The sequence below is a fragment of the Macaca mulatta genome, chromosome 9, assembly GCF_049350105.2.
Source record: "Macaca mulatta isolate MMU2019108-1 chromosome 9, T2T-MMU8v2.0, whole genome shotgun sequence".
Lineage (NCBI taxonomy): Eukaryota > Metazoa > Chordata > Mammalia > Primates > Cercopithecidae > Macaca > Macaca mulatta.
Window position 1 is genome coordinate 59,650,767 of NC_133414.1, and position 26,423 is coordinate 59,677,189.

A 26,423-nucleotide genomic window follows, 5' to 3' on the forward strand; every position below is an offset into this window, starting at 1 on the left:
GAAATATGTCTTAACTTTCATAACTGCCTTACTAGCAGGGTATTTTTCGCTAGGGGCGAAGCGTCCTCCGCAAGCCGCCCAGCTGACATGCAGCAGAGACAGCGTTCTGGCCCTGCTCGCACGCAAGGACAAAGGCGCGGCTGAGCGCTTCCCTCCAAACCACGTGGTCTTGCCCGTGCTTAAAAACAAGCGCTGAGCCAGGCGCATGCGCCGCGAGCCACCTCGCGCCAGCCCGAGTCGGAGTCCCTGTTAGGGGCGGTGTCTACGGTTGAGCTGAGGGCGCAGGCGCCACGGCCCGTCTAGCCGGGTTCCCGGGCGGCTGGCGGCGGCGGCAGCGCCAGTGGCAGCGGCAGAGTCTCCGTTTCCGTGTGGGCGGCCACGCAGCCCTGGGTGAGTGTTCGGGGGGCCCGGCCCAATGTCGGGCAGTGGATGTCGGGGCCCGGCTCAGGCTCCTCGGGCGGCCGCGGCCCCGCGCCTTGGCCTCGCGGTGGTGATTGAGCCTGTCAGCTAGGGCTGTTTGTAGCGGTCTTAGGGCCAGGCGCCCGCTTCCGGCCGCCTAGCCTGAGACCGGAAGTAGCGCCGCGGAGCTTTCACCTGAGGCGGCCCGAGTCCCTGGCTGACCAGAAACTCAGCTACTTCTCCGACTTTGTGTAAGGCCCCTGCGCGCTGGGTCAGCTGGGCCCTTTTTGATCTCGATTAAAATGCTGGAGCTGTTATTTTAAAGAGAGTCGGGCTAGATGTACGTCCGAGGTTTTGGGCGTTGATAGAGTCAAGTTAGTAGAGTGTGGGCGGATGGGACAGGCCGCCTGTAAATGCTGCTGTTACGTGACTTCCACGCAGTGTCTTCACTGCTGTCATCCTGTGACAGGCTGCCCTTGCTTTTCTCCTCCACTTTTCCCATCATATTCTGTTGCTCTGTCTCCTCCAATCCGTTATCCGCACAGTTGTGCAAGTGGTCTCTGGCATAAAGTAGGTCATGCCATCATCACCCTACTTAACAGTTTTCAGAGTCATTCCATTGCACTGGGAGTGGAATCCATGCTCGTGTTTTCCCAGGCCTTGTGTGATCTGGCCCTTGCCTGTCCCCTCTCAGAACTGTGCCTGTGTCCGACCAACTGTCCAAACCAGACCCAGCTCTCCACTGGCTGCGGGAGCCCCAGTGCTGGGGGAAGGACGATGAAGATACTAGCGTCCCAGATGATTAAGCCTTAGAAGATACTCTGCAAGACTTAGGCCATGAATGGAGCCCTTCTTGGCTCTTCTTAACTCAAAGTCAAAAATAAAGTAAAATATTCGGTGTTCTAGCCTTCTTCCTTTTTCACAAATGCATCAGCTCTTTCTAGTGATAAAAGTTACACACGTTGTTGGGAGGCCGAGGTAGGTGGATCACCTGAGGTCAGGAGTTCGAGACCAGCCTGACCAACATGGTGAAACCCTGTCTTTACTAAATACAAAAAATTAGCCGGGCGTGGTGGCACATGCCTGTAATCCCAGCTCTCGGGAGGCTGAGGCAGGAGAGTCGTTTGAACCCGGGAGGCAGAGGTTGCAGTGAGCCTGGCGGAGCCTGGCAGAGGTTGCCCTCCAGCCTGGGCAACAGGAGCGAAATTCTGTCTCAAAAAAAAAAAAAAAAAATTATACTCGTCGTTTCCTTGCAAGACGTTCACTTTACTTTCGATCTGACTGAGTCCTCAGATGTCACTTTATCAGAGAGGCCTCCTTGACCCCACATCTACCTCCATAATTTCAGTTTGGTTTCTCTCATTTTGTCAGAAAGCCTTGTACTTTCCTAACAGCAGTCACCACAATTATACTTGTATGTGTCTCAAAAGTTGGGAACCACTGTATATCTGCTTTTACTTTCAAGCGTTGAAACTAGTATCAGTCAGCTGACCTTCTATTTTTAATATTGTGTCCAAGAAATCGCTATTGTGTACGTGTGTGTGTGTGTGTGTGTGTGTATATATATATGGATTTTAAATATCTCTTTTTCTCATGAGACTCTAAGCTCTATGAGGACAGGAATTAGTTAACCTAGTACATTGCCTGGTGTAATTGACTGTCAGTAACTATTTGTTAAATGTATGATTTATTTCACTTCTGAAATTCTTTAACCTGATAAGAGCCTTCTGGTTTCCAACTCTCACTCCCAGAAGACTTGGTTTTCTGGCCATTGCCAGACACTAAATGGCTTCTTGACACCTTTCTCCCATTTCCAGGCCCCTTCTGTTTTTTTTGTTTTTTTTTTTTTTTAAACCTACTCAGCTTGGACCCTGAAGTCAATTACTTCAGCTACTCTTCTCAGCATCTTCAACCCCATGACCCTTTTGCTGTACCATTTCTGCTCTGAAAATCCTCAATAGTGACATTTCCCCCAGGACTGCTAATTGCTGAAGGAGGAGATTGTACAGCCCTGGAGATTGTTAGCAGTCCATGGCTCTGCGGGGCTGGGGGCGGGGATCCTCAGGTAGGTCCTCCACAGCAATCATCAGTGTTTGTTCCCTGTCAACTCCCTGTTCTCTTGTACAGGACATTTATTCCAGACTCAGTCTTCAGCCCCTGTGCCAACTTTGTCTCCTGACCCAGGAACTGCCCAACTTGCTACTTTGTGGGATATTTTGTCTATGATCCACTTCAGCTTCTCTCCTCTCCACCTGCAAATTTAGATCCATCAGGATTCCTCCTTCTGCCAGAGTCCGAGAAAGATGTGTTGTGCCTCCTGTTCATTTCTGCTCAGGACCTTCCACTTTTGCTGTTTCTTTTGGTACACCTTTCTGTGGGAGTTATCTCCTCTGTCTCCCTCCAGTCATTACATGCTCTAGTTTTTCTTGCCCTAGTTCTTTCCCCACCCCCAACAAATCCATTATTTATCACTCTAGCTGTCTCCTTGCCACAGGCAAGCTCCTTAAATGACAGGCCACTCCCTTGTGGCCTCCATTTTCTCATCTGCTCCTTTCACACCAACTACATTTCAACCACTACAGTCTGGTTTTTGACCCCATCCTCCACTGAAACTTTTTTTTTTGGAGACAGAGTTTTGCTCTTGTTGCCCAGGCTGTAGTGCAGTGGTGCGCTCTCAGCTCACTGCAACCTCTGCCTGCCGGGTTCAAGGGATTCTTGAGCCTCAGCCTCCTGAGTAGCGGGGATTACAGGCATGCACCACCACGCCCGGCTAAGTTTTGTATTTTTAGTAGAGGTGGGGTTTCACCCTGTTGGGTCAGGCTGGTCATGAACTCCTGACCTCAGGTGATCCACCCACCTCGGCCTCCCAAAGTGCTGGGATTACAGGTGTGAGCCGCTGAGCCTGGCCTGAAACTTCTTTTACCAGGGTAAATGGTGACCTGTTAGTATCCAAATTCACTCAGCCCTTTCCAATTCACTGGACTCTCTTCCTCCTTTTTTATTATTAGAAGTTTTCCCCAAACTTCATTATTTTTAACCTTGTCTTTGCACTACAATACTAGTACTTTTTAATATTATTTATTTTACAAAAATAAAAAAAGGTTACTTAATATTTTTGGTTGAATTGGCATCCTTTTTCTCTTAAAAAGAAATCCTCATGTGTGTACAAATAAGAAAAATGAAAACAGAATTGTTAACTGCCAGCTAGTACAGAGACTCTGAGCTGGAATCCTGCTCCCTCTGTTGGAAAGTGAGGTGAGCTGAGCCTTCCTCTTGAAAATAATCAGCAGGCCCCAAAGGAGGAACTTTCTCACTGTGTTGTTCACTTTTTAACCTTTCTGATGTTAGTCTCCTCGGACCCTCCAAAATGACCTTCGGTACCTGTCAGAGCCTTAAGAACCCTGGAACTGCTCACTCTGCTGATGTGTCCACGTATCACCCAGACTTTCCCTTGAGCTCAGCTGTGCATTTCTGACTGCATGCTGCACATGGTACTGATTACACGTAAGCTGCTTGCCAGTCCTGCTTCCCATCTGCTTCCTTTTTGAGAGTCTCATTTTTGTGACTGAATTTATGACTCATTTGCCCAGACCAAACTTTTTATTAGACTTAGCTCTGAACCTCACTTCCTTTCAGCAGATATTGAGCACCTCCTATTTATCAGACCATGCACGGTGCATGTGTTCAAATCTCAGTTCCTCCGTGTTATTTCTTGGGCTCCAGACACCATATATAGGTCCCTCAATGCTCATGTGGCTTCTTGTCCGTGTCCTGGGCTAGCTGACCTGCCCTGCTCTGTTGTTACTGACATGCTGCTTCTCCAGTGGATAGCCACTCGGGTGTAGATGGTGCTGAAATCTTTGTATGCCAGTGCTTTATTGCTGGGCTTATTTTATTTAATAAGGAATGAGTGGGACCCATTGGGGGAACTTGTCATTTAACAGAAAAGTGACAGTGCTCAAAGAAGTCTTAGTTTATTCATAGATAAACAAAAAGCAAGACTGGTTTTTGGTTATTGTGTTGCTTTTTAATATATTTATTAGGTGTGATAGTTGTATGGGTAATATAGTGAATATATTCTCCTTAAAGCAGCAGGTCCTGAGTATGTGGAGTACAATGTGAAAGTTCCCCCTTATTTTTCCCTGTGCTTTCTCTTCCCCCCTCCTGACTTGCAGGCTTAGTTTGTATCCTGCCAGATCATTCTGTGTGCAGGATACATACTTCTTTCAACATAAGTGCGTTCATACCATGAATTTTTTCACTTAACATGGCTTTTGTATCAGTACTACAGAATATACTTAGTAGCTACATTAAACTATTAAAAATGTGCTCCAGTAAACATCCTTGCTTCTGTGTTTGACTAGTTCTCTGGAATAATTCTCTGGAATAAATACCTAGAATTGCTTGACAAAGGTCATGTGCGTTTAAAATTTTAATAGCTATTGCTAAGTTGTCCCCCCAAAGGGCTTTACTAATTTATATTCTCAGCAGCCGCGTGTGAGGGGGAGGGGATCATTCTCCTTGTCTGTATTGGATGTATCAGGCTTTACATTCTTGCCAGCCTGATGAGTGAGAAATTATACTATGTATTAAAATGGAGTTATTTTTGAGGTTTTTTTGTTTTTGTTTTTTTTTGAGATTGAGTCTCACTCTTGCCTATGCTGGAATGCAGTGGCTAGATCTCAGCTCACTGCAACCTCCGCCTCCTGGGTTCAAGTGATTCTCCTGCTTCAGCCTCCCAAGTAGCTGGGATTACAGGTGCCCACCACCATGCCCAGCCAATTATTGTATTTTTAGTAGAGACGGGGTTTCACCATGTTGGCCAGGCTGGTCTCAAACTCCTGACCTCAAGTGATCTGCCCGCCTCAGCCTCCCAAAGTGTTGGGATCACAGATGTGACCCACTCTGCCCAGCCTATTTTCGAGAATATTTTAATTAATCTTTTAAAAAAACTTCTGATTTATTTTACATAGTCTTGCTCTTTTGCCCAGGCTAGAGTGCAGTTGTGCAATCATGGCTCACTGCAGCCTCCGTCTGCCAGGCTCAAATGATCCTCCCGCCTCAGCCCCTTGAGTAGCTGGGAATATAGGTGCACACCACCAGGCCTGGCTAAGTTTTAAAATTTTTAGTAGAGACAAGGCCTCATTATCTTTCCCAGGCTGATCTCGAAGTCCTGAGCTTGCTGTTTCCCTGGCTGGTCTCTGTCCTCCTGCTTTGGCTTCCCAAAGTGCTGGGATTACAGGAGTGAGCCACGTGCCTGGCCTAATTAATCTGCTGAGCTTCTGATTTGTTCAGAGCTCCTACTTACTGGGTAGGTGTTCAGCCTAGGAGTTTCTAGTCTCAGATTCACACAGAAGCTCTTTCCTAACATCACTGTTTCCTGTGCATTACAGTTGATCTTGCCACTATAATATAAATCATTTGTGTCATAATGAAATGAAGATGCTAACTTGGAAAACAGCAGCCAAATGATTTCAACTGTTTTGAAGAATATTCCATGGCCATCACCCCAGGATTTTGGTGGCTAGCTTTCTTAGCTGGCTGCCTAAATGTTCTTTGTTGATGACACTGCTTTTCTATTTCTGGTTAATTTTTTTTTATTTATTATCAGAACTCAAGAAGATATATTGTTTGTCCCTTTTTAGTGAATTAATACTTGGACACTTGAATTTATATAGTTGGAAGATTATTACTTGATCTTTTTAGAAATTGGTCTGCTTTAATTGTAAAATATTTAAGAACTACAATGAATCCTACATAACGAAAAGGCTTATAAATTTTTTTTCCTTTTAGATAGTCTGTAGAGAATGCCAAATGAGGGAATCCCCCACTCAAGTCAAACTCAGGAGCAAGACTATTTACAGAGTCAACCTGTCAGTAATAATGAAGAAATGGCAATCAAGCAAGAAAGTGGTGGTGATGGGGAGGTGGAAGAATACCTGCCCTTTAGTTCTGTGGGTGACGGACCGTCCACCTCTGCCGAGGGGTGCGCATCAGCAGCTTCGAGGAGAGGGCCAGCCCTGCTGCATATCAACCGACATCAGATCCAGGCGGTGGAGCCTAGCGCCCAGGCCCTTGAGCTGCAGGGTTTGGGTGTGGACGTCTATGACCAGGATGTGCTGGAACAGGGTGTGCTTCGGCAGGTGGACAATGCCATCCATGAGGCCAGCCGTACCTCCCAGCTCGCTGACGTAGAGAAGGAGTATCGGTCGGTCCTGGATGACCTCACGTGAGTGCAGCCCATCTTCTTCCTTTAAAAGTTGTAGTTAAACATGATGGGGATATTCAGGTAATGGAGAGCTCTAGTATTCCAGAAGTTTAGGAGATGTGTAGAGTCTTTTATTTGGAGGACAGAGTCAGTAAGGGCAATCCTCAGCCTCATCTTTGAGCCCTAGCCCTTCCCCTCAGGAGTGGCATTGTACATGGTAGTTAGAGTCTCCATCCAGCTCATGAAAGCCAGTCGCATGCATAATGTCCAGAAGAGACGGGCTGTTCACCATCATGTACACAAAGTGATCTCAGGAGAAGTGCACCTAAAATTCGGGTGTTTCCTATTCGAGATGCCAGGAATACATTCCACCACCTTCACATTTTTCTCTGTGCAGTAGTTTCTTTCTAGCTTGCTGTCCCCAAACTTAGTGTTCAGTCCTTGGGCAATTTTTCAGATTTGCATTCTAGAAATAGGGGAAACTGTAGACCTGAGCCAGGGTAGGAGGTGAGGACAGGAGAGGGGAAGTCGGAGGTGTTGAGCTCACTTATCATTGCTGCTTGGCCCCCTGTTGGGCAGTGTTCTGGGCAGTGTCAGGTAAGCAAGAAAGAAGGCAAGGGCTGAACTGGATGGAGGATGGAGCAGTGTCGCAGAGGATAGCTGGGGAGGGTGGAGTGTGGAGCTGTCATGAATGTGGCTGTTGGTACTGCAAAGACATGTTTTCTGCTAACCATTCCCTGGTGTGTTCTTTTAGTCTCCTCAGGAGCAGGTGCACATTCATGGTTATAGTCTGAGTGTTGAGGACCTCACCTCTTTATAATAATACTTTTACATTTGATCTTGGAAATGTGTCCTCTTTCTACAGAGGTGACAGAGGAAAGTTGTGGGGTCTCCATGCAGAGTGATGCTAGATGGCTGGTGGCATGTGGTATCTCAGCCAGTAATATGCATTGTTTATCCTGTAATCCACAGAGGATGCAAACAGCAAATTACACAAGCATCAAGAAGATTGAATTTGTGTTTTGAAAATTGGAAGCTTCAATTCTATGGTGTCTATTTTAGGAGTAATTTATTTTAAATTGATTTGTTTTCTTTGCACCACAAAGTTTAATGCTATAGTAAGTGAATCTTCCATTTATGTAGAAGAAAAATACTGTCGCAGATATGTGATTTATATAAGAAAATGTTTAAGCATTTTTAGGATGCTTCCAAACTTTGGCTTCCGCAGCAGGGTTAAAAAGCCCATGTATGCATTTTTTCATGTAAAAGAACAACTTATTGCACATTATTCTAGCATAGTGTCTTGAATAAAGTAGGCACTTAAATAATGCTTGTAGAATGAATGAAGCAGCTTACAAATGGGAATGAGCTGATCTAAATCCGCTAGATAAAAGAAAACACTAGCAGTCATCTTAAACCTCTAATGATCCTACAAGTTTTATTTGTGGCAAATAAGGGTATGTATTCTGGTTTAGTTTCTTTTATCTTTTAGTTAATAAGAAGTAAAAGGGATGTGTTTTTAGCATTTTTCTCTTTATATTATGCTATAAAAATGTTATCAGAGTGGAAAATAGACAATTTATCTTATTTTTCAGGTCATGTACGACATCACTAAGGCAAATCAATAAAATTATTGAACAGCTTAGCCCTCAAGCTGCCACCAGCAGAGACATCAACAGGAAACTAGATTCTGTAAAACGACAGAAGTATAATAAGGTGATTCAGAATAACATATTCAGTATTGCATTTTTGAAAAAGTCATCATTTAGGCACACTTAATTTAGGAAGTATTTTATAAAGCACTTATAAGATGTGAAGCAAATACTTATAATTACAGTAGAGAAATTTTGGGTTTCTTTTTTATGTTTAATCTTTCTGCTGTTTCCCTTTGACATCCCATTCTATTGCATTTAAAAAAACACAGATACATATACACACACATCCATCCATACACACATCCATACATACACAGTTGCTCCTTGATTTACGGCAGGGTTACATCCCGACAAACTCATCATAAATTGAAAATACTGTTAGTCAAAAATGCATTTAATACCCTAAAAAACCTATCTTAAAGTCAAAATATTGTAAGTCAAACCGTAGTTAAGTCCAGAGCCTCCTCAGTTTATAATGGGGTTATGCCCTGATAAACCCATCACAAAGTTGAAAAATTGCAAGTCAGAACTTCGTAAGTTGGAGACCATCTGTGTATTTGAGAAAAGTTCCTTTTTGGTGTTGCTTGCCTCACTTGGGTGCACTTCCCTAGTCTTCCTGCATCACCATTTCTTTGGCCCGGCTTAGGGTCACACTGACCTCAGTCTCCTGGTCTTGTGTGAATTCTTTTCTACTTCAACCTTGCTTCCTCTGATTGTCTCCACTCTGTTTCCTGGCAGTGCAGCCGTTGACCCTCACACACCTTTGCTCACTGTTGCGAGAGCCTGGCCCTTCTTCCCACCTTGGGTGGTACAGTCAGCACCCAGCCACACTGGAGCTGTACTTAGCTTTGGAAAACTTAAGGGTAGGGAATATTTGTTACTTCGGATATTATTTTTATGAAGTTTGAAACTTTTTTTAAGGATTTATGTATAGCTTTGTGAGGTTTGAAACATTTTTTAGGATTTATGTACCCCTTTGTGAAAATATATTGCAATAGATGGGAATGACTAGTTGTAACCTTTTCAGTTCTGCCATCCCAAATGACTAACAGATGTCCTTGTGCTTACAGTTGATTCGCTGCAGTGAGTAGAGTCCTTGCATCTTTTCTTTAAACTCTTCAGGGGCAGGGCTGTGCATAGACTCAGTTCACGTGGCCCTCCTTTTATTATACTTTCCACTCACCAGTCTGTTATCTGCACCACCCCATCTTCTCTCACTTGCTTCCAAAATACAAGCCCAAAGGTCAAAGCTAGCAGTTGCCCAAGGCAGGTGGCTCCTCCCAAATCAGAGAGGGGATATCTGGTCTCTCGTGGGAGCATGTGAAATTGATGTGCACAGATATCTTCTTGGGCTTCTGGTGGGCTGGGATTTCAAGGGTGTAGAGCATCAAACTTGAGACCACTTCAGGTCATAGTCTAACTTAATTATGCATTCTTGTCTTTAACAGCTCTTTGATGGTTAGGTAGACTATTCAGAGGGAAAGTGCTTTAAACAGGATGTTGCTGAGAGAAAGACTGAGAAAAAACAAATTGCAAGTCATTGCAATGTGGCATTTATGTTCAGGATTTCCCCTAGTCCCATACTCATATTTGAAGTTGAAACTTCTTGACTTTGGGAAGATGAACCAGGTACCACAGGCCCAGTTCATTGGGCCTTCCCAATGAAGCCCAAGGGCACATATCTGAGTTCTAGTGATGTGGAAGGAAACAAGACAGAGGAGTCTGGAGTGGCCAGGGTGAAGAGGCATGGCAAAATATATTTTTTTCTTAAGGCTTTTTGATTAGATAGAATACTAAAAGGACAGTCATAAATATGGTAGGTTATCAAAGGGGACTAACTTTTTCAACTGAACATTTGCGTTTTTATTTCTTATCTTATGGCCTATTGACTTCCATAGCCCATTGGCTCCGGAGATCAGAAACACAGAGTAGTTTAGGGTTTTGCCCAGTGTGTAAGGGGGAAACCAAGTAGAACAAGTCCACCTTTCAGGTCAGTGTCCATGTATTTAAGGGCTCGGGCACATAGAAGGCTGTCTGCCGCCCTTAGGAGAGCATGGTGGTGCAGGCATGCCTGTCTGCTGGGAATATTCATGGCCCCTTTACTCCTAGAAAAGTGGTAGTTGCTCACATGGGGCTCTCTAGTAATAGTAATGTATGGAATTTTTATATAATGTAATGTATATTTTATTTTTATTTTACTTTGGATTAAAGTTTAAAATTTCATAATGCTGTCTTTTGTATTTAACAATAAATCACTTCATTGCTATTTTCTGTCTTCGATATTTACCATTCAAGGAACAACAGCTAAAAAAGATCACTGCAAAACAAAAGCATCTCCAGGCCATCCTTGGAGGAGCAGAGGTGAAAATTGAACTAGATCATGCCAGTCTAGAGGAAGATGCAGGTGAGAATGCTGGGAGCAGTTTCTCTGTGTTCTTGAATTGATGCCTGATGCCTGTAGTCAGTGGAGGGTGTCTCTTTAGTCTTTGCCTGGGTTTTGAGAAAAATCCATTTCTTTGCTTTAGTGTCAAAACAGATTTAGGAAAATTTTATTCTTTACACTTGCAGAACCAAATCCCTCTCAAAGAGAATTAAAGTAAACTTTTTACTCAGTTCATTGGAGGCTGCTGATACACATTTATTATTACATTTAATACATTGGAAATCTTAAACATTCTTATATTGTTAATTTGATAAAGACAACTAGCATCGTGATTAAATTACATGTTGGAAGCCCAACATCATCAATCCCCATTTGTAGAATGGCTCTCACATGTCTTTAAGGAGCGTATTTGGCAGGCTTTCCAAGCATCAGTTTAAGAAAAGACATCTTCATTCAGGTTATACTGTGGCCAGTATTTCATTTACATTACTGTCTTGGATAGTTGTCTTTTGGAAAACCTTTTGGGAAAATTCATAAGCTCTGGAACTAAATTATCTTTGCAGTCATTGTGTGTGTGCGTGTGTGTACAAATTGTTGGTGGCTGCTTAGGCATTGACTATTTGAAATACAGATTAAAGCTGCTTAACATTAAATTCTCTAAGCAACTATTTTCTACTAGCTTTAGAAGTTTATTCAGTAAGATGAGAATTGTTATGAAGAATTAATTGAGACAATAGAAAAATGTAAATACATATATATATTTTTGAGACAGAGTTTCGCTCTGGTTGCCCAAGTTGGAGTGCAGTGGCACCATCTCAGCTCACTGCAACCTCTCCCTCCTGGGTTCAAGTGATTCTCCTGCCTCAGCCTCCCAAGTAGCTGGGATTTCAGGTGCGCACCACCACGCCCGGCTAATTTTTTGTATTTTTAGTAGAAACAGGGTTTCACCACGTTAACCAGGCTGGTCTCGAACTCCTGACGTCAGGTGATCTGCCCACCTTGGCCTCCCAAAGTGCTGGGATTACAGGTGTGAGCCACTGCACCCAGCCCAAAAATACGTGGTTTTAAAGTTCTGTCTCTCAGAATTCATTAGGCCTATGACCAGTGCTTTTAACTGCTTGGTACTGTGTTTCTCATTGGTAACAGATGTTTGTACCTGTCTGGCTGTCTCAGATCTGCTGTTGTCTTTCACCTCCTACTGTGACTTTGGTAGTAGGGTTAATAGCTACCTCTCAGGGTTAACAGCTACTACTTTGGTAGTAGGGTTAATAGCTACATTGTCTAGAGTTATTAGCTACCTCCTCAAATCCAAGAGCCCCTTTTTATCCTTGTTCCACTTTGCCTGTCTACAGCAGCTGACACTTCTATTCCTTCTGGGATCCCTACTTCTCTACTGGTTTTCTTTTTGGCCCTCTGACTACTTCTGCATAGTTATTTCTGGCATTATCTTAAATGTTGATGTTTCTCAGGATTTCTCTGAGCCCTCTTCTTGTTCTACTGCCCCTCCCTGGTCATCTATTCCCCATGGCTTTTGCAGCCACCTAGGTTCTACTAGTACCTTATACAGATCTGTAGACATCTGGCTTTGCTCTTTTTTTGAGCTCCTGGTTCCATCTCTCCGTCTGGACACCAGCCAACACTTGAGACTTGAGGCAAAATAGTGTAAAGGAAAAGATTTGTTAAATGAAGTGTATATAAAACCAAGAACTTCTGTTCATCAGAAGATAACATTAAGAGAGTGTAAAGGCAAGATACTGAGCTGGAGAAGATAATTTGCAATACATGTGTGAATCAAAGGACTCAAATCTAGGATGTATAAAGAACTAGCAGTCGTTTAAAAAAAATAGACAAAGAAAAATGGGAAAAAGACTGGAACACTTTCTATACAAAAAAGGCTGTCCAAAAGATAAATTCATGAAAGGCATCTATTTTGTTAGTCATCAGGGAAATGTAAATTATAGCCATAATGTGGTACCACTACACATCTACCAAAATAGCTAACATGGAATGGCAAGAATATGCACCAGCTGGAACTTTCTGACGCAGTTGATGGGACTTTGGAAGGTAATTCTTTGGAAAACTGACAGTGTCTACTAAAGCTTAGCATACCCAGATAATTATATACACACACACATGTACATGTGTGTATATATGTATATATGTATATATACACACGTATATACATATATACTTATATATATACGTACATACGTATATACACGTGTGTGTATATACACGTGTGTGTGTGTATATATGTTACTGAAAGATGTACATCAGAATATTCATAACATTATTTCTAGTAGCCAAAACCTGGAAGCCACTCAAATGTGCATCAACAGTGACAGTTAACAAACTACAGCTTCATTCAACAGTAAGGATGCAGCTCAAAATGTTGCGCGAAAGAAGGTGGACACAGGACAAACATTTCTACTTATGTAGCATTCAGAGACAGGCACAACTTGTCTGTACATTAGGAGTCCAGGTCCATCATTATCTTGAGGGGTATAGAGGCTGGGAGGTAGCCTGAAGGGCTCATCTGGTGGTGCTAGTAATTTCTGTTATATGATATGGGTGCTAGTTTATGAGTACGTATTTTCTGAATATTCACTGAGTTCTACACTTAATGATTTGTGCACTTTCAGATGTGTGTTTTGTTTCAGTGCAAGTTTAATGAAAAACTGGGTATCATTGGCCTGCAAGAGTCATAGATTTTAGAATATGGATTCCTTCCTATTAAGCCTTAGGTCTTTTGGTGTTTTGATTATGTGGTGATTTTGCCAGAAATGAATTTCAACTAATGAAAGAGGGATACTTTCTGGGTGACTTTACGCTTATGGTGTAACTTCCAATTTTAGTTCATGTCTTCAAGTCAGTTAACTTCACATATCTAACACAGTGCTGCTCTCCAATAGACCTTTTTGCAGTGATGAAAATGTTCTCTGTGTTGCCCATTATAGTAGCCATTAGTCATGTGTAGCTCTTGAGCACTTGAAAAAGGGCAAGTGCAGCTGTGGAACTGAGTTTTTAACTTAATGTAATTTAAATTTAAATAGCTACAGGTGACTGGTAACTGCCATGCTGGGCAGCGTAGAGCTGACATTTATGTTTTTCCTATTTAGATATGTGGTGATCCCTGAGATGCCTGTTTTTGGTTTTACTGTCTCTTGAATTTAAGTCCATCTGAATGCTGGTTTTAGCAATGATGTGAGAACTTCAGAGCTTGCTTCCTCATGGACTATTCCTTGGCTGATAAGGAAACACAGCTAAATATGACTATTTATAACTGTATTTATAGAGTAATCAGCCTATTTTTGGATGGCAGAGAGTATATTTATAGTGAAATATTGTGGAGAAAAGTTACTGAGAAGTCATCTTTTTGAACAGGAATATATTAAATATAGTGTGATGCTATAATAAATTTTATTCTGTCCTTCGTATGTAACATGCTTTAGTACATGGATGATTCTTTTTTTTTTATATGAGTTACTTGTAGCTGCCTAATATTTCTTGAAAGAGTGAGCATTTCTTTTGTACCCTTGAAAAGTTTCATGCTAGTGCAAAACGCATTGCCATTGTTCTTTCAGAGCCTGGGCCATCCAGTCTTGGCAGCATGCTCATGCCTGTCCAGGAGACTGCCTGGGAAGAGCTCATTCGCACTGGCCAGATGACACCTTTTGGTACCCAGATCCCTCAGAAACAGGAGAAAAAGCCCAGAAAAATCATGCTCAATGAAGCATCAGGCTTCGAAAAGTATTTGGCAGATCAAGCAAAACTGTCTTTTGAAAGGAAGAAGCAAGCTACTTGTAATAAAAGACCAGCTAGAAAAGCTCCAGCCTCAGTCACGCCTCCGGCCCCAACACAAAGTAAAAACAAACCAAACAAGAAAGCCAAAGTTCTGTCCAAAAAAGAGGAGCGTTTGAAAAAGCACATCAAGAAACTCCAGAAGAGGGCTTTGCAGTTCCAGGGGAAAGTGGGATTGCCAAAGGCAAGGAGACCCTGGGAGTCAGACATGAGGCCAGAGGCAGAGGGAGACTCTGAGGGTGAAGAGTCTGAGTATTTCCCCACAGAGGAGGAGGAGGAGGAGGAGGAAGATGACGAGGTGGAGGGGGTGGAGGCAGACCTGTCTGGAGACGGTACTGACTATGAGCTGAAGCCTCTGCCCAAGGGCCGGAAACGGCAGAAGAAAGTCCCAGTGCAGGAGATTGACGACGACTTTTTCCCAAGTTCTGGGGAAGAAGCTGAAGCTTCTCCTATAGGAGAAGGAGGAGGAGGAGGTCGGAAAGTAGGAAGATACCGAGATGATGGAGATGAAGATTATTATAAGCAGCGGTTAAGGTTGGTCTGTGGGGATTATAAATAATATTGTACTGTTTGCTTTATCTTAGGTGACAGGTTTATTAATATGTAAACATTCTAGATCCAGCTTAATATATTAGACCCCCGATTATGCAGAGGTTGGATTTCTGCAGCCTTAACCTGCTGGAAGCAGTGGGGCCCCTGAGTCCTTAATGGTGCTGGCCCCAAATGCATGTACTTCTAGGTCTTTATTTGGATTTGGAGGCAAGTCGAAGATGAAAAACTTAAGGGAAGCCTGGGGCAAGAGGCATACAGAGGGCTGAGTGTGAGCTGTGTCGCCTTGATATCTACAGTCATCCTAGAATAAGTATCAGGAAAAAGAAAAGGGTGAATTATGTCATGCATACTGGATAGAGGTTTCTGTTTTCCCTTTTGAAGCAGGAAAGTAATTTTAGAGAACTTTTCTTCAAAAACAAGCTGAAACAAGCTTTGGCATAGAAAGAATAAGCTTGTTTTTGTAAATCCTTCATTTGTCTTGAGAAGATAGTCATCTGCATAATTATAAACTACCATCGTACAAAAAGTATACTTTGTGTGCACAGCATACCTTTCTTTTCACTGTTGTTTTTTATGTTAGAGACTGACTTTGGCTTTTAGCTCCATGACATTGTCTCTGTATAAAGCAAGCACCATAAAAGGGAAGGTGAACATGTGAAACACGAAGTCTGAATTGCATATTGCCACGCGTTTTCTGTGAGCCAGGAAAAATAATCGGCATTGCAGGCCTCCCCACGGTGGCCCACTGAGCACTGTGCTACTGCTGCACATTTCAAGTCTCCTTGATTTAGAGCTCACTTAGCTCTAAGGAATTCAAAGGGAACAAGGAACTTTATTACTTTTAAAATACTTGATAGTGGGATGGCTTTTTCCCAATCCTCAACAGTTTTTTCTTATTTCTCAAGGTGAAGAGACCTAGTTTGTTATATTTATTGGCCTTTGTGAGTGAAGGTTGACCTGGTGTTTTTTCTTGTTACTTAGAACTGCTCATTAACCCCTGTCCAGACACTACAGACACCATAACCTTTCCAAAATAGATGCATCAGAATTCTTTTAAACAGTAATTTGAGGACCTGTGACTTAAATCCTGTTCTTTAGAGTTGTGGCACTCACATTCTAGTAGCACCTTCTGTAATAATGCACAGATGAGGGCTGGCATATATTCGTCATCCCTCAGTGCAGCTTTCGTTTCTGTGCATGTTTATTACCTGTAAAGTTGTTTGAGGAATGTTGCCCAGTACTCTTGAACAGTGAGCAGTGTCAGGCTTTTTCTTAACTACTGCAAGGAATTAATAAAAGTGTTAATCTCAACATATTGATTATAAATGGAGCAATATATATTTTTCCAATTAAATTGGGTCAATATTAAATATGTTTAAAATATATCAGTATTTTAATCAAGAGCAATTTATTTTGACTGAATTTTAAATGTGGGTTTAGTTTAATTTTATGGCAGTAAGTTTTTCTTAATAATGTTAAGATTGTAAAACAATTTATTATTTCCAGAGCCAATATTTTGCTAAAGCTACAGTAAAATCTCAAATGAATTTCAGAAATATCAATAACTCTTAATTGCCACCAAAATACGATAGCTCTTAACATTTTATAGCTATAGTTATTAAGGCTGTTAAACTGCAGATATCCACATTGAAATATTTGTATTACGTCTCCTTTGGTGCTATCTGGATTGGGGGATGTTAAAGGAAAATCAAATGCTCAGGATTGAGAAGCATATTAGAACTGCCAGTCTCTCTATATTTTGTTACTCATTGCTGATCTTCGTAGACTGATTGAAATGGTAATGCTATTCCCTTGAGAAACAAAAAGACTTTTAGGGTTGCTTGTCTTAGCAATGGTTTGACGATGGATGATTACAATAAGTCATATAGTTTACAACATAGAAAATTAGTTTTTTTGGGGGGGTTAGAATTTAGAAATAGTTCTCAGGGTAGGCACCCTTAGCTGAACTTAACACCTTTTACTGAGGGTATAGCCTGTTAATTATAATGCTCTTTTCAACTCTAGGAAGTGAGAGTGGGTGACTTCTGGATATCTCATCCTCTTTATTCTCTCAGCGTGAGAGCCATCGGCCTTTCACTGGCACTAGGTTCACCCCAACTAGGTACCTTTGTTTTAGCTGGTACTAGGAATTTCCCGTCAAGCCCTTTCCATAGCTTCTTTATGGAACTGGGCAGTCGCACCTTGGATCCTGCTTTCCTTCATTTGGCTCAGACCCTCGGCTCAGACCCTCAGCTCAGTCTTCGAAGTTTTAACCATTTTTCAAACCGTGTATTCCCCCTTCCCACGTATTTCTCCTGCTTCCTCCTCTGCACTGAACTGTATCTCGAGGCCAGCTCCTCAGTGGGTTCCCTGGTTTTCATACCATTTCATATCATACAGGATGGATGAGCCATTGCTTAGAAGTAAATGTTCTGTCGGTTCTATGGTCAATGATATACAGGTCTTATAAAACATACATTATTTTTTCATTTTAATTTTGTGCTACCACAGTTTCCATTTGCTATTGGCTGTTGGTTGTCAGGTCTACTGCTTTCTTAAAATATACTACTGCTTTGCACATTGTGGGCCTGGGAGCTCCAGGTGCCAAATAAAGATTTAATAGGACTAACACACCTTCAGTGTTTGAGTGATGTGGGTTCCTGGTGAGCATCTACATGCTACTTACCTAGTCCAGGCTGTGCAGCCAAGACAGCCCTGGGTGGCCCAGAAGACCAAACATTTCGTATGAACCTTTCCCCTTCAGGGTGATAAAGATCAGGGTGCTTGTCCCCAGTCCTTGTTACCTCCATGTTGTTGATTCACTTCCCAGTTGACATATTCGAGGTCAGCCCACATAGCTTTATCTTTGCTTTCATGTCAGGAATGCATGTCTGCATCCTTGGACTGGCTTCAAGGGTTTCTGGCAAAAAATTTGCAGTCTGTTGATGGACTTGGGCACAAATAGGACCTAACCAAGTGTGAAGGGAATAATGAATTCAGATTGAGATATTTGGGAGAGACTGTGGAGGAAGTTCATCCAGTGTAGGGCCTCGTCTTTTTGGGTAGCTCAGATATATTAATATGGCCCTTATCCCAATTAACAACGTTACACATTTGCCCCTAAGCTCCAGGTACATCATTGAGAAGGGAAGGAATTTGCTTTGCTTTGGAGGCACATTATTTCCTCAGGGTTCTCATTTGGATTGCCTTGGAGGTTGGTGTGATGCCACAATATGCAGAGAGGCTGAGGACAGGGAGGGCAGGTGGGCTTCACTCTCCAGCCAGCTCTGATTTCTGGGGAGTGGTAGTCTATTCAGGGGGCTCCGAGGCCCTTTTTGGGTGGGCTGGGAAAGAGTCTGCATTTCCTTAGTGATGTCTATCATACGCACAGTGGGGAACTAGCAACATTCATGCTAGGTAGTTGCCAACCTTGCCATAGGAAACAAATGTCACTGACTCCTGCCTCTTTGTCCAGCAGTGGTCAGCGCTGCTTGGTCAGGCTGTGGGCATAGATGGGTTGCATCCTGAGTGAGAAGATGCACTTCCAGATATGTTTTTGTCTCTTCTTGCTGCCAGGACTAGGGTTAGCATTTATCATTTGACTTAAACTCATTCCCCCAAGCTCTTACTCTGTTTTCATCTGCCAGCAGTTATTATTTAAGTTGTTGCCCTCACAGACTACTTCCTTGGCAACAAGCACAGACAACAGTAAAGCTTCCCCACCCACAGACTGAATATGCAGTGTCACTGGGAGCCCCCAACACTGGAGATGCTGACTCAGGAAGTCTAGCATGGGGTCACCGGGCAGGACTTTTAAAATATGTTCCCAGGTGGCTCTGATCACTATCAGGTTTGGGAGCTAGGGATGGAAATAAGTCAATCTTACATATTTCTTCTTTTTGGGGCTGCAGCTTTTGGCTAATGCAGTTTGTATATCAGTTTCTCAAAAATCTTCTTTTATGTGCCCTGCACAGTTGTATGTACACAGGGGAGGGCCTGGCAGGGAGCCTTAGCTAAATGCTGTATGTCATAGATCATCTAGTTCTTGTGGGCTGTGTGTGTCAGAATCACATGGGGAACACTTTCAGTGGGTAGGGGCCTAAGCTCAACCTGGGGAGTCCGAGGCGGCAGGTGCGGGGCAGGAGGAGCTGGGCATTGCACTTGTGCTTTGGCTGAGCTCCCGCTGACTCTGGGGGGAGCTTGGTGACATTCTTCATGGTCCACAGGCCCTTGTTCAGAAATAACTGTATTCTCATTTAGGAGAGCTTTGAGGCAGTTGGAAAGCATTGTTGGTAAGGATGTTGAGGCTTGAGAATGTAATGCTTTTTTCTCTACTTTGGGCCACACCCAGCAAATAATTGTCTCTGGGATAAATCCCTAACCTGTGCCCACCCCGATCAGGGAAACACAGTGGGGAGTTCAGAAATGAACTCTTCAGTAGGTGGTGCCTGAGTCTCCTCAGGTGACCTGGTGCATTGGGCTAAGCTGCTAAACACACAGCCTGAAGTGGATTTGAGTTGGTTCCTCTGAATGGTTTGAAGGCTCCCTCGCCACCTTTCAGCACTTCTGATGAGTCCCTGTTTTTTATTGTAAAAGTATGATAATATTAAGATGAAAAAATGACCTCTATTTTTTATGTTTTTATTTTCTACATGTCATTCCAGTCTTTGGTTCTGTGAATACACATCTTTACATGGTTATAATCATGGTCCCTCCAGTTAATTGGCTTGCCCACAGTCTTACTGTGAAGTAGAACTGAGATTTTAAGTTGGCTGGGCCCTCTACATACTTGTGTTTCCTTCCCTTTGGGGGATTGAGTAGAAGGTGCAATATTTAGGTATGACCACAGGGTGGTGCCAAGAATCAACACATAGCTGCCCCACCTCGGTTGGACTGGAAACCAAACCAAAAACCTAAGCCCGTGGTCTGGGAATTGGATGAGGATATAGGGAGATGGCTCAGGAGTATGGAAGACCTGGCAAGTATGGTGTGGATGGGGATCGAATTTACTTCATGATCTGGTGTAACCTGAATCTGTAGTCTTGATGTCTGTTGGTATAATTGGTTTTTAATACATTTTTGATCCTAAAGGTTTTTCTTGTGCCCTATTTTTTACCTTTTTTATATGAGTAACTTTGAGATGTAAAGGGCTGATAAAGATTCTATTCATTGTGTAAGTCTTACAGCATGTCTTCTAATAGTCTGTGAGACGTAATCTCCTGTGAAGATAATACTCTTCATTGTCCTTCCCCTGAGCACTGGGCCTCTGTGGCCAGGGCCCCATTGGATCCTGGCTTGGGAGGGTTGGGTTGTGCACATCCACTGTTCTGAGGAGGGAGCTCTCAGCATTTCAGATGCTGAGGGGTCAAGCCAAATAGGATGACTGTTATGAAGAGAGTCTTGTGGATTTGGAACGTTGAGGCCTTGAGGGCCTGAGCACGGGTGGCATTAAGTGGGGGTGGGGGCGGGGGTAGGGGTGGTGCACAAGAACAATGATGGCTGACATGTTTGAATGCATACCTCTTAGTGGTTCCTGTGGTTCTTCTTGTTATATAGGTTAATTTGTTTAATCCTTACAGCTACCCAGGAGATAGGACTTTGAGCCCAGAGAGATGAAGTCATTTGCTCAAGGTAGCAGTCAGTGGAAGGGCTTGGAGAAGTAGAAGGGGTCTGAAGGTGGTTTGGGACACATGAGAGTGATCTCACAGCTTGCTTTGCTGCAGCAGTCTCGGACAAGCATTGCTTCAGTGCCTGGTTTCTCCCTCCACTTGATGGGGGCCAACTCCACCCCATTGTCCCATTCCTATCTTGAAATGCTTCTAAAGGCAGTGCCCTGAGAACCACTACCCTCCCAGCCTGTTTCCATTTTATTGTCTTCCGGGAACCTCTTCCTTCTGTCTAGCACCTGTTTGCACTGGGATTGTCCTGTCTGTCCTTAATTTGGATCCTGGTTTGTACCCGATGAGGATTTAGCAATTTTAGGCTGTGCTTCAGCAAAGGCCAGCTGACAATATGGAGGTTGATTTGATCGTGCCTTTTTTTTTAAAGCCCAAATTAAAGAGAAAAAACAAAACTCTCCCAAAATCTGAATTTAGTAAAAGTTTGAGATTTTACCCAGAAACCTAAATATAATGATTTTAAGAATGTTCTTAACTTCTCTGAGAGTTCAGTTTTCTCAAGAAATAAGCCTGGCCGGGCACAATGGCTCATACCAGTAAACCCATGACTTTTGGAGGCCAAGGCAGGAGGATTGCTTGAGCTCAAGAGTTCGAGACCAGCCTGGGCAACATGGTGAAACCCCACCTCTACAAAAAGTAGAAAAAGTTACCTGGGTGTGGTGGTGTGCGCCTGTAGTCCCAGCTACCCGTGAGACTGAGGCGGGTGGATCACTTGAGCCTGGGAGAAAAAAAAAAAAGAACGAACGATGCCCTTGTTCTTTTTTTTTTTTAGGAATCTATAAGTTGAAAGAAAAAGTTACACTCTTAAAACCTATTTATGCCTAGTGTTCCATTATTGGAACGCTAAGCATGTGGGAGTTATTTATACCCTACTGCTCAATGTCATTGCCAAGGTCTGATTTTTCACACGTCTGCCTCCTGAGGGTGCATGTTATCACGTGGTGCACAGAGTTAGTTACTGCTACAGATACTGGCATGCTGGGAGCTTGTCAAAAGTGATGTGAGTTTTCGGAAACATTTTTGAGGAAGTATCCAAAGACAGGTACATATAACTTTATTGCACTACATTCTATACTAGTAATTTTAAAAGAATAACTTCTCTATTAGTTATGCTATTGTGCAGTAAAAAGAAAATACAGAAAGTATTATTGTTGCATTAGTTATGGGTTTGACATTTTTCATGTTCCATTTTTGGAACACTAGGCAAAACCACTACCACTAGGACTAATAATACCTTTTTTCCGTTTTAGTCCCAAGATGCCTCGAACACTAAGTTTACATGAAATAACTGACCTTTTAGAGACAGATGACAGCATAGAAGCAAGTGCTATAGTGATACAACCACCTGAAAATGCTACAGCACCTGTTTCTGATGAGGAATCAGGAGATGAAGAAGGTGGAACAATAAATAATCTGCCAGGTTCTTTGTTGCACACAGCTGCGTATCTTATTCAAGATGGCTCTGATGCTGAGTCTGACTCAGATGATCCCTCATATGCACCTAAAGATGACTCTCCTGATGAAGTTCCATCTACGTCTTCTGTGCAGCAACCTCCACCATCAAGGAGGAGGAAAATGACAAAAATTGTTTGCAAATGGAAAAAAGCCGACCTAACTGTACAACCCGTAGCAGGTAGAGTTACAGCACCACCAAACGATTTCTTCACCGAAATGAGAACTCCCACAGAAATTCTTGAACTTTTTCTTGATGACGAGGTCATTGAACTCATTGTCAAGTACTCCAACTTATATGCTGACAGTAAAGGTGTACATCTTGGCTTGACTAGCTCTGAATTCAAATGTTTTCTGGGAATTATTTTTCTGAGTGGTTATGTTTCAGTTCCTAGAAGGCGTATGTTTTGGGAACAAAGAACGGATGTGCATAATGTACTGGTTAGTGCTGCCATGAGACGTGACCGATTTGAAACTATATTTTCTAATTTGCATGTTGCTGACAATGCAGATTTGGATCCAGTGGACAAATTTTCCAAATTGCGACCTCTCATAAGCAAACTCAATGAGAGATGCATGAAATTTGTTCCAAATGAAACATATTTCAGCTTTGATGAATTCATGGTTCCTTATTTTGGTCGTCATGGGTGCAAACAGTTTATTCGGGGAAAGCCCATTCGGTTTGGCTATAAGTTTTGGTGTGGTGCCACCTGTCTGGGCTACATTTGCTGGTTTCAGCCGTATCAGGGTAAAAACCCAAATACTAAACATGAGGAATATGGTGTCGGTGCGTCACTTGTCCTTCAGTTTAGTGAGGCACTTACAGAGGCACACCCTGGACGATACCATTTTGTATTCAATAACTTTTTCACCAGTATTGCACTTCTTGATAAGCTCAGTTCAATGGGACATCAGGCAACAGGTACAGTGAGAAAGGATCACATTGACAAAGTTCCATTGGAATCAGATGTAGCTTTAAAGAAAAAAGAAAGAGGCACATTTGATTATCGAATTGATGGCAAAGGCAATATTGTCTGCAGATGGAATGATAACAGTGTTGTCACTGTTGCCTCATCTGGTGCTGGTATCCATCCCCTGTGTCTTGTCAGTCGTTATTCCCAGAAATTGAAAAAGAAGATCCAAGTTCAGCAGCCAAACATGATCAAAGTGTATAACCAATTCATGGGAGGCGTAGACAGAGCTGATGAAAACATTGATAAGTATCGGGCCTCAATCCGTGGAAAGAAATGGTATTCAAGCCCTCTTTTGTTCTGTTTCGAATTGGTCTTACAAAATGCTTGGCAATTGCATAAAACATATGATGAGAAACCAGTGGATTTTCTGGAGTTTCGTCGACGTGTGGTATGCCATTATCTGGAGACCCATGGTCATCCTCCAGAACCTGGCCAAAAAGGAAGACCTCAGAAGCGTAACATTGACTCCCGTTATGATGGCATAAATCATGTGATAGTCAAACAGGGAAAGCAAACGCGGTGCGCTGAATGTCATAAGAACACCACTTTTCGATGTGAAAAATGTGATGTTGCCTTACATGTGAAGTGTTCCGTTGAATATCACACTGAATAGCAGGTGTCACCACCTCCTGAGACAAGAAACATAATTTTATACATTATGTACAGTGGTTTTGCCTAGTGTTCCAATTTTGGAACGTCACATAACAATGGAACATAATAAATTTTTTTTATCTTCAGATTTTTGTTCCTTGAATTTTTCTAGGTAACATATATGAATTTAATGCAAAAATTCAAAAAATTGTAACCTTAGACATAAATGGGTTAAAGATGTTTTCTTAGAGAGCACATTGGCTTCTTTTAAATAACAAAGCTGAGACACAAATGAAGACTAATTTTGCTTCCTGCTCTACACACCTTTCATTTTTGGCTCTGGGCATAATTGTCTGCATCAGTCTTAATTTACTCCATGAGATCTGCACTCCTAACTGAGGGTATTTCATCTGCTCAGATGTGCCAATTAAGTTTACCCAGATAGACCATAAAAAGGCAGATAAGAAAAGTAAAACACCAAGTATCTCAATTTAGCAAATTAGACTAATCTGTAAGGGATTCTTAGCTGTCTGAAATAGAAAGCCTATCATACTACAGAATGCAAACTATATTAAATACCCAGCTTGGTGCCTGAATATATTTTTAAAAATCAAATTGTACTCATTGTGCCTCTGTTGTTGAATTTCTTAAATGGATATTGCAATAGGTAGAGAATGATCCTGAGGTTGAAATGTCACTCTATTAAGAATGATTTAACTGTGTGATACACAGCTTTTTCCTTACAGACAGTGCAGATTTAAACTGCTCTGTGTACAGTGACCCTTGCAACATAAAAATATTACAGTAGAGCAATAAGGTCTGTTTTGAAATTTGAGCACCACGGTAGGTGACTTCCTTGAAGTTTTGGAGACGGCATGTTTGTTTTATTAATATGATCTTGGGCTACTAATACTTGACAATTCCCATTAATGTGTATTCTGTCCTTTTTGTGTGTTGGTATGGGCAGTTGTGTACATTGATTTGTTTAGTATAAAATGTATATTACATGATTGTTAAGCCTAGATTATGTATAGTTCGAAGAACTGCTACACTGATTTTACTGTTACTTGGAAAAGTTTGCAGGGGTGTAGTGAAAAGTGAGTTTTGACTTACCTTGCACAGTATTAAGGTGGAGAAGGAATCTTGTTATTGTACAAAAATGAAGGCAATCTTTCCCTTCTTTAAACCTTAGTCCTGATGTTTTTTTAAGACAACATATGGTTTGAAGTTTTAGAATTTGGTTTGTTCTTGTGCAATTGCTTTTGTTCTGTGGCAGTTAAAGAGGACCCTTCTGCTGGCACTGTGAGAAAAGCAGTGGTACTAGGGAGTTTGGAAAATACTTTTTGAAGACAGTATTATGTAACAGATAGAAATATAGACTCTAGAACCTGATTATCTGGGTTTGAATCTTTTCCTTAACTCATTGGTAATCTTGGACAGCTTCCTTTCTTTCTCTCTGTCTGCTTTGACTGTTAAAAAAAAAAAGAAAAAAGGGAGAATAACAATAATAATAGTATTGATATGGTTTGGCTTTCTGTCCCCACCCAAATCTCATCTTGAATTGTAATCCATGTGTCAAGGGAGGAACCTGATGGGAAGTGACTGGATAATGGGGGCAGTTTCCTCCATGCTGTTCTCATGACAGTTAGTTTTCACGAGAGTTTATGGTTTTAAAAGTGGAAGTTTTTCCTGTGCTTGCACTCACTTCCTCCTGCCACCTTGTGAAGAAGGTGCCCTTCACCTTCCACCATGATTGTACATTTCCTGAGGCCTCCCTAGCCATGCCGAACTGTGAGTCAATTAAACCTCTTTCCCTTATAAATTACCCAGTCTCGGGTATTTCTTTATAGCAGTGTGAAAATGGACTCATACATACAGTATCTTCCTTATTAAGTTGTAAAGATTAAATGAATTAATAAATGTGAAATACTTAAAATAGTGCCCAGTGCCCAGTATCACTGTCAGTCATAATTACTATTTGTTTTCTGACCCAATTAAAAAATATGTATGTATGGGTATATATGTAATCTCAAAACAAAACTTGTCCAGAGCTAGCTGACTTTCCTTAAGGAGGCAGTAAATAGCATACGGGTTAGACACCACGGGCCGTGGAGTGAGTGCCAGAGCCTTGCCGAGTAGCTCTGAGGTCTTGTGTGTCCACTCACAAGATGGGGTAAGTTGGGGATCACAGCAGTACCTTCTTCATGGGTGATGATATGTGTAAGATATTTGGCATACATCAGGCACTCAGTAGATATTAGCTATTCTTGTTACACGCCCACTAGCTAAAAGTTATGACAGAGATTCCACCAAGGCAGTAAGATGCTTGAAATGAGGGTCTGTGAGAACCATGAAGGAGGGTGTATAAATATTGATATGAAAATGTGATCTTTCACAAGTAAAGGCAGTTTAACAATTGATACCACAGGTTGACATCCCTGGTCTGAAAATCCAAAATCTGAAAATGTTTTAGCAACCTGATGCCACAAGTGGAAAATTCCATATTTGACCTCATATGTTGGGTCTCAGTCAAAACACAGTCAAAACTTTGTTTCATGCAGAAAATATTGTATAACATTACCTTCAGTCTGTGTGTATAAGTTATGAAACGTAATGAATGAATATGAAACATAAATGAATTCACGTTTAGTCTTGGGTCCCATCCCAACATATCTCATTGTGTATACACACAAATATTCCAAAATCCAAAATACTTCTTGTCCCAAGCAT

The 26,423-nt window shown here is 42.1% G+C and overlaps 1 protein-coding gene across 18 annotated transcripts in view; it reads left to right on the forward strand.

The window, feature by feature from the left end:
- The first annotated feature begins 275 nt into the window (after positions 1 to 275).
- ERCC6 (ERCC excision repair 6, chromatin remodeling factor) overlaps positions 276 to 26,423 on the forward strand; it is an 84,305-nt gene continuing 58,157 nt past the window's right edge. For 2 of the 18 annotated variants that reach the window (XM_077946380.1, XM_077946386.1), the window contains exons 1-5: positions 276 to 390; positions 6,193 to 6,628; positions 8,203 to 9,125; positions 10,558 to 10,666; positions 14,230 to 14,980. In XM_077946380.1, the coding sequence (XP_077802506.1) occupies positions 14,256 to 14,980 (725 nt within the window). In that variant the 5' untranslated portion in view covers positions 276 to 390; positions 6,193 to 6,628; positions 8,203 to 9,125; positions 10,558 to 10,666; positions 14,230 to 14,255. Of the gene's footprint in view, positions 651 to 6,192; positions 6,629 to 8,202; positions 9,126 to 10,557; positions 10,667 to 14,229; positions 14,981 to 21,926; positions 23,840 to 26,423 lie in introns of those variants that run through there. The other 16 variants (XM_015147025.3, XM_077946376.1, XM_077946374.1 and 13 more) reach the window with 13 other exon arrangements.